This window comes from Halyomorpha halys, unplaced genomic scaffold (assembly GCF_000696795.3).
Source record: "Halyomorpha halys isolate HHAL.00 unplaced genomic scaffold, Hhal_1.1 Scaffold340.1, whole genome shotgun sequence".
Classification (NCBI taxonomy): Eukaryota; Metazoa; Arthropoda; class Insecta; order Hemiptera; family Pentatomidae; genus Halyomorpha; species Halyomorpha halys.
This window is the reverse complement of record NW_027108009.1, coordinates 679,550-688,838: the sequence shown is the minus strand read 5'-3', so window position 1 is coordinate 688,838 and position 9,289 is coordinate 679,550. Positions and strand designations below refer to the sequence as shown.

At 31.3% G+C, this 9,289-nt stretch overlaps 1 protein-coding gene across 1 annotated transcript in view; it reads left to right on the top strand.

Annotated features, from left to right (window-relative positions):
* MCPH1 (Microcephalin) overlaps positions 1 to 6,882 on the top strand; it is a gene marked incomplete in the record, with an annotated part of 14,417 nt that extends 7,535 nt beyond the window's left edge. Inside the window, 3 exon segments of the mRNA XM_067046408.1 lie at positions 3,120 to 3,282; positions 4,335 to 4,412; positions 6,116 to 6,882. Of these exon segments, the coding sequence (XP_066902509.1) occupies positions 3,120 to 3,282; positions 4,335 to 4,412; positions 6,116 to 6,445 (571 nt within the window).
* Positions 6,883 to 9,289: the final 2,407 nt, after the last annotated feature.

The window sequence follows — 9,289 nt, the reverse complement described above, 5'->3', positions numbered from 1 at the left end:
TGGATTTAGGTTTGGATGGGCGTCACTTGAAAGATATATGTAGAATGCGATTTGTAGTATCGGCATCAAAACTTCAGATTCACTGAGCCATTACTATTATTTTTAATCTTGAGGTAAAAAAAACTTTTTTTAATCTTGAGGTAAAAAAGAATTTCTTTTTTAAGTTTATTTTGATGTATACCATAATAAACTTTCTAATTTCAATTTTCGGATCATCATATTTTTAATATATGCAAAAATACTGTGTGCCTCACTTTACTCTACCTCAGACTTGATACAATTTTTTCTAATAACTTATAGGCTGATAATAAATATTAATAATAACATTAAATTATATTAATCTTTGTAAAAAAAAAAGGATTAAATTATTGATTATCAAGTGCAATATGCAAATTTCTGTCAACTTATTAATACGATAAATAAAGTGAATAATATTTATTTAGGCTCTTCACCTTAATCTCTTTAGGTATATTAGTTTTGTAATTATACCTTAAAATTGGTTTCCCAAGAAGAGGCTTTGACCCAGGCAATTTTTAAAATATTTATTCTTTAATTTAAAAAATATATATATTTATTTGTAATCGTTAATGTCATTTAGCAGAGTTTTACATGCTCCTGGCTCCCCGCTTTCAAGATCAGATAATCTTGTTACTGCGTATTATAATAAGGTAGTACCCTATTACATTTATATCTGTTTGTATACGTGGTCTAACAACATATATGTAATCCCCAGTAGACATTAACTTGATCAATTGTCCCCTTGTAACATGTTTAGTTGCTTTTGTCATCCAGTAGTAGTTTCATTTCCTAAGCAGGTATATGTAGTAATAATATTAATTTTTAAAACCATTTAAAAGTTAACTTCATCACCATTGGAGGGTAAGTAAAAGAGAATAAGGGATTGATTTCAAGCACAAAAAGGTTTGGTTGATAATACCGAATTACCAACTTGTTTTCTATTTTATGTTTAAAAATTTCTAAAAACTTAATTACAGTTCCTTTTAATAAGATATTGTGGTTTATTAATCATTGAGAGTTGGTTGCTTTGTTTAATTTGCATTGCGTTTTTATTCTCTTCAACTAGTTGGCTATGTAGTGAAAACCACTTAATTGATAAGAGCGATATTTATTTGTTGGTACTACAGCCCTACAATAATCTCGGTTTCTCTTATAACCCTCTTTCACTCTCATTGGGTTAGGCCTTTCCTATCCAATACGTGGCAGAAATCAGACATGATGCTATTTTTTTAAAGATTTTCTATTTTAGAAGGGTTTTGGTAGCAGTAAAGAAAGAATGCATTAGTTGAATTAAAATGATCTGTTGAAAATAAAAGGCAATAAATGTGATAGAGGCTTTATATAATATTGTTGGTTGGTTAATGAAATTTTGATGATGTGGAAAGTATGGAATATAAGGCAGACTTTGTACTAATGGGGGACCAGTCCTGGTACATAATGGATACTCGTGGAATAATGATAGTGATGCGCTTACTCGATTTGACCATTGTATACCCAACTTTGAGATGGGTCACCTGTCCTGTGCAGCTCTGCTACGGGGTATTAGTAGGTGGACTCTGGGCTGTGTGCTCCCTGTGGCACACTCGCAGCTGCTTGCTTAGCCAAACATGTTCTCTTGTCTAGTGCTCGTAACAGAAAGACCACTCATCTTGCTAAATCTGCAAGTCCGAACCGGTCAGAGCTTAGCCCTATCTGGACCCTGTTTCATAATGAAAGCTATTAGTATTAGCTCATAGTACAAGTGTAGCAACTAGTGTGGTAATAATACTAATACTTATTTTTTTCATGATAGGGTAGACTATTAGTGATATTATAGGAATTAAAAAATACTAAAGTACAAGTTACTATTGTACAAGTCAGTGTAATTGAATTAAGATTAATTTACAAGACTAGTAGTATTAGTTTGTATTTTATTATGAAACAGGGCCCAGGTGGTAGTTCTCCCCTGTTCTTCGTAGATGGTGCCATGACTAGTTAGCTCCTAAATCTCTAGATGGCTCTCCTTGGCTCTTTTAACAGTGAAATTATCCCATCTTAATTTCCTCCCTCTCCTCTCCCCCACCCCCCAAAAAAACAACACATCTTGTGGACTGAACACTCCTATTCCAGATAAGCATCCATCATCTTCTAATTTCCATCTTTTTCAGAATTTCTTCCACCTTTCCAGCCATCTCTAGCATGTCAGTCTTAGAGTAGACGCTAAGGGATACCCTTCTTATATGTGCTACATGACCCAGTCATCTGATCCAACTCCCTCTTACAATTGAAACCAAATCCAGTTTCTTATACCTCTGGTGCAACTCCTCGTTACTGGGATCCTCCATTGCCCAAGTTTACATATTGGGCCATAGACTTCATGCGAAACATGCCTATGCCTCTCCCATGCTAGCAACTTGCTTTCTGATGCCTTAGATATCATCTAGATCTCAGAAAAATAGTTGACGACAGATGTTACTGCTCTCTCATACATCATAATCAATACTGTGAGACCGGGCTCTATTATTCAGAATTTTTAGCCTGGCTAAGCAGCTAGTCCAAACAGTTATCCTTGCTCTTAGTTCATTTTGAGACATTTATTCCCTTCCATACGGTTTTATTGAAGCTAGCATACGAACAATCTTCTGTTCATTGATTCCTAGTCAAGAAAATATGGTCTGTAGTTGATCTACCTGGTCTATAACCACATTGATATTTACACAAGATCTTCTCGGATCAAAACTGGACTTTTTTATTCAGCTAAATTCCAAAGAATTTGTATTAACTAAAAAAATTTTCATCTTAAAAAGAATTATTTAAAATATGTATTTTTATTTTATTTCATAAACTCTGGAATAACCAGTTCTTCTCAACTGCCCATTTTCTAAAAACTGCTATAGGATCCTGCTGTATTTTCTTCATCTCATTCATTACATTTTTATGATGCTTTATTCTTTAAAATAACATTTTATTTCCATCTTTGCTAACTTGTATTCTTCATTATTACTAGACCTTCTTGTACCTTGAACAGAAATAGATTTTTGTCAAAAATGATATTCCTCATCTTGTTTTTATTTATTGGTTAGTATTTATTTAGTTTTATTCACTTCTGTTATTATTTTCAGTGAACTGCCAAAATATGTTGAAAAAGTGAAGGAACTAGGAAGATGTGTTGTCGAAAACGAAGTAACTAAGAAAACTACTCACGTTGTCTGTAATGGTCCGAGGAGAACTCTGAATCTCATCAAAGGCATTGCCAGAGGTTGTTGGATATTGGATTTAAAATGGGTAAGGCTTACAATTTTTTTTTTTTTTACTTTCTTCTGTTTGAAGTTCTACTGTAACTAGAAAAAATAAAATTTATGAGAAAATAAAAGCAATTGAAGGCAGGAAATCTTGTTATTTTTTAATTTCAAAACTACTTAGCTCGCGCCTTCTATCCAAAAACTTGAAAGTTATAATTTACAAAACTTTAACAAATGGATCCCTAAAATGTTAATAATCACTGAACAGACAGGTAAACGTCTGAGGGTACACTGTAACGTAGATAGGAGGGTTCCATTAAAACTGATTTAGTGGATTTGGGTTCAGAGGGGTGTGGAAAGATTTATGGTAGAGAATGATTGGTGGTATCGGCATTGAACCTTTGGATTCGTTAAGTCTTTATTATTCTTTTTTTGAATCATGTAGTTTTAGCTTTCTATTTTTAAACTAAGATAATTTTTTTACATGAATATTCTAACTACTATTTTCTTTAATTTGTGAACCTTTAAAATTACTATACGAAATATTAGTCAATTAAGAATTCTCCAGCATCATTTTAATCCAGACAAACTAAGATAATTTTTTTACTAACAATTGGCGTGGAATGGAAATATTTCACTTCTACCCCTTATCTTAGTTAGTTTATGTATGATTGATCACCCTCCTAGAATATAGCACTTAATATAGATTATCTATTTAATAAAATAAATAAGTAAGAACATGAAAATATTATTTCAAAAGTCATTATTGAAATTAAAATAATTATTTTTGAAAAAAAAAAGAAAATATGTTTTTTTATCAATTAGTTCGAGTCCAATTGGAATTTAGTTTAAATGGAAATAGTAAAATTTAAAATGGAGAAAATTACAATCAAATTGGTAAAGGTTATTTATATTTGAAATGGAAAAGGTTTCAATTGAAATTGGACATGTTGCATTGAAGGTTGTAATTGATTTGGACAAGGTTCCAGTTGACTTCAAAATTATTTATATAAGATAATAATTGAAAGTTTAAGCATTTTATTATATAAGTTGTTCTCTTTATTTTTCTTATGTTATGATATTTCTTTTTTTCAGTTTGAGGAATCTGTCAAAGAAGAGAAATGGCTTCCTGAAGACAAATATATTTTGTCAAAAGATTTCCCCTGTATCACTGTAAGTATTGTAAACAAATTATTTTTCACAATTTGATCACTGGAATAAAAATATTGAGACAATAAACAAAATTTAAAGAAGAGGCTATATTTGAACAATGAATAACCTATAGAGGCCAAGAGTTGGAAGATTAAAAAAGTTTTGCTTTTGTATTTTTAATACGTATTAGGTAGTATATATGTGAGGAATATTACATTATTTTTATGAGAGTTCGACCTGTTAATCTCACTGTATCCAATTAAAAAAACAAATCGAAATAGCAGAGTGGATTCTTCTTTAAACCTATATCTACCATACATACATACGTACATAGATGGCACTACATCCTGTTACCATGACTGGGCCTCCTCCAAAAAAAGCTTTTGCCAGTCTATATGATCAGTTGCAGCAGCTCTTCAGTTTCAGACTCCCAGTAGAGCCTGTTTGTCCGATGAGGATTCCATGTCACAGTCGTGTGTCGAGATGTAGTCCTAAGTAACGAATCTGTTCGACAGGAATAAGAGGGGTATTATTAAAGGATACTGTTGGGCAAGAGGTCATTGGTTTAAGACGAAGGGTAAATGTGATTTGGTGGGATTTATTGGAATTAATTTTAATCCTCCAATTTTGTCACCATTCTTCAAGGGTGGTGATGTGGGATGGAGGGTTTGGGATACAATGTAAGGATCATTGTTCACTGACACTGTCTGCTAAACAAAGATCTCTTTAATATGCGATTAACGTGGTCACCAATGAAATGAAAAATAGTTTATTATTCTGGGACTAGGTCCCTTTAGAACAATTACAAAGGCAATTTTAATTTTACAACATATATTGGCCAAAAACAGTGTGGCCCCATTTAATTATTACTTATATTGAAATTCTATATAAATAATTTCAGATACCGAAATTAAAAAAAAAAAAAATAATAAAAAAATAAAAACTAACTGACTAAATAAATAAAAAACAAAACAAAAAGGTAGTTACATCTGTACTATTATAATATCGGATTAGATCGGTGAAGTAAAAGGTAGTTAAATATGAGGGTTTTAAACGAGGGAAGGGTTGGTATATGACATGTGTTAGAGGGAATGGAGTTCCAGTGATATCCATGTTCTGCAGAGAGGGGCTAGATTACAGTTCCTCATCTTTGAACAAGACCTCAAACTTTGTGAAACATTAGATTTGTATACAATATCTAAATTTGCAAAGACATCCAGTCTGTTTTAAGCAGAATAAGGGACAGTGTACATTGGCCCTGAATGGCAGTGGTGAACATATGTGGGCTAAAAAAAAAAATCATCTCATTCATAAACCATTATTGGTTCATTCATATACAAATTATTCATTAATTCTTAGATTTTTATTTAGCTAAGATATTAATTCTTAAAATTTTGTTTTTTCTATCTGATCCCAGTGCATAAATGATAAAAGATAAGTGACTATGAATGGAAAATAAATTTAAATAAAATCATCTATGGCAATCATGTTTTCCTATATGACAACATTTTTTTTCTATAAATTTTCTTTTTTATCATTTTATTGTTGACCTTTGATCTAATATGAGGGGAAGATGGTCAGTGGTGTAGTGAGTAACAGTGAACACAAATAAGCGATACTTATTTTATTTGTGCCAATGTGAATTTGAAAATGTCTCCATTCACATTTATAATTATTTTTAATGATTGAATGGATAATATAGTAATAATTTTTTTTTTGTTTAGGAATGCTGTCGAGAGCGCAGAGGCCTGAGGACATCACATGTTGTGAATATATTTAAGGATTTAGGACGAATTTACGTTTCAAAAGCTGCAAATCCTCCTAAGAAAGACTTGGACCAGTTGCTCAAAATGTGCTGCGCCAAAGTATCGAGATCTTCTAGTTCCGCAGATATAACAATCGGAGGCAATAAGCCAAATCCGAATCCTGATGGTATTTGGGTCTCAGAGAAGTGGATAATTGATTCTATTACCCACAATTCACTACAGCCGTATAGTTCTTACACCCTCGCCGTTGACAATAAGATCAAGGAGACCGCTGACACTCAGCAATAATAGTTATTATTAATTAATGTTAATATGAACAATTAAGTTGATAATCGATTTGAAAATTGGTCTGTTAGCTCTCTACTAGTGTGTTAGCTGTAACCGAAGTGTTCAGATTTCTTCTCATTTGTTTTAACAATTTTATTGAATCGCTCAAATTATTTTAAAAATTGTGTACATAAGTTCAACGTATTTATACTGATTCTCATTGTGTCGGGTTGTGGTTTGTATTTATTGAAATGTTTTTTATTTATATTTTTGATACTTTTTTTTACTTTGTTTAAATGTTAATTATATTTAAAAATCGATTTCATAATCTCAGCTCTGGTTAGCTTAAGTTCTTTTGCTACTCATGTTTTTTTTATATTGCACGATCTCCAATCTTGTTGTTAGTTATGATTTTATGTGTAATAATGATATAAAAAAGTTATATATGATATGAAATAAAAAATACACTATATATGGTTTTTAATCATAAAATTGTTTTCTGCCTTGTTCCTTATGTATTTAGTCAGAGTTAATTACGAATAGTTGAGATCAATGAATTGAGGTATTTGTTTAATCTAGATATTCCCTAGGATACAATATATACTCAGTTACATCAGTAAATATTTGTAGCTTGTTAAAAATTTATGACTGGTCACCAACTCTATATAAGGTTTTATTAATGGGGTATATAAAAAAAAAAAATGAAAGATACTGTTAGTCGCCATCTACTCTCCATGGGGAAGGTAAAAAAGAGCAGTAGACTGGTCCCTCACAAACTTACTTCTCAGCAATCACTTCCCATCGAACCAAAGAAAAGTTTAAAGAACTTGATGGGTTCGAACTCCTGCCTCATTCACCATATAGTTCAGACCTTGCACCTTGATTACTGCTTGTTTTGATCCATCGGCCATTTCCTTCAAGGGAAAAAATTAGATAATTTTGCTGAAGTTGAAATCGTGGTCAAAGAGTTCTTTGAAAGCCATCCCAAGGAATGGTATCAGTGTGGGATCAAACAGATAGCTGATGATGGTAGATAAGAATGGACTATACTTTGAGTATTGATTGTATTTTATTTCAAAGAAGTAATAATACAGATATTTGATTGAAAAACGATCAATTTTTTATACACTCCATTATTTAAAAAAAAAAGCTTACTACTTCCATTTTTTAAGTTATTTAATATTTTATAGGCTTGATGACATAAAAAGATAACTGTATTTTTTAAGTCTGTAGTGTCTTCGAGTTTAATTATGTTTATGAAACTATTTGTTGTAATCTGTTTCCGATTCGCCACCGGGAATTATAAAAATTGAGCTTCCCGTCTCCACTGTGGACTAATTCATACTATTCTGTAATATAGAAATCAGCAATTTATGAGAAAATAAGAATTGTTTTGAAGACACTGATATGGAAAGCAATAATTCTAGAGCTTTTAAACTAATGATATGCTAAATTTAGAAATTTAGATAAATTAAACCTTCTTGAATGGATAGTTTATATATATGATATGTTTGTTGTTGACTGTGGATATTATATTAGGAGATGTTAGGTGTGATCAGTGAAGAAAACAAATAGAAAAAAACATATTTTATCAATACCAACTTCTTGGCCAGAATTTAAGAGCTAAATACGAAACAAGATATCAACCAAACTAAAAAAATATATATGAATGGAATATGGTCCGGGTGCGGTCAAAAAAACTCAAATAGTAAATAATTATACTATTTGAGTTTTTTTGACCGCACCCGGACCATATTCCATTCATCTATACACACGGTCAATCATCAATAATCTTCCAAAGAATATATATGTTTTTTTATTATTCATTTTATTAATTCTATAGGGTACCCCCTACCTGCCTGACGGCAGCCCAACCCCCATTTTACAATTTAAAAATTTTTATTATTACACTTTATATGTAAAATAAAATATTACATTGTGATGACTAAAACTTTTTTATATAATACATCTATGAGGGAGTACTGTAGCAACGCTACCTATGAGGGAGAGGAAAAACTAACAACTTCATAGCTGCCCTAACAGAGAGCACTACTCATAATGTAAAATGAAATGGCAATCACTATAAATTTTTTTATATAATAGAGAGATTGGTTTTTTCATTATGATCGTTATCTTGTTTTGTACTTAGCCCTAATGAAGGCCTGGAATTATGGCCTAAATAATTTTTACTCATTTATGATCTCCACTGTCTATATATAATCCCGCAACTGAAGTTTGCAGGCCTACCTTCTATGCCATAACCCCTGATGAAGACCTGAAATTCAGGTTGAAACGTCAGCATAAAATAAATAAATATGGTTTTGTTTATTTATGTTCTTTGCTGACTGCACCCCCCGACAAACTTCTCCAATCATTATATATAATCCCGTATTTTCAACCACCTTCTGTCCTCCCAATTCTAGAAGAATAATAATTAAAAATCTCATGCAGAGGCCCCTCACCTCTAATCTCTTTTATAGTAGTATTCTCACAGAATGGACTACTATAGCTAGATACTTAGCTGTGGTTTGTATGGTTAAACCTTAAAGTACCAATGGTAGAAAAAGGTCTGTATCTAATCCGATTTATTTAACAAATGTGTAATGCAATTTATTAATTCATATTCTGTTTTTTTCTGTTTTAGAGGGATCGGAAAAAAAAATTAAAAGTCTCAAATAAGATATAAATAGATGGATAGAGAAATAATAATTAATATAAATATTATTGGAATTTTAAAAATATTTATAATGAATCTATTAGCATGTATATATGTACGTGTATATGTATAAGTGTGTGTGTGTATTCATGTATATATGTATGAATATTCATATAATCATCACTACTTCATTCGTTTTACCTTTATTT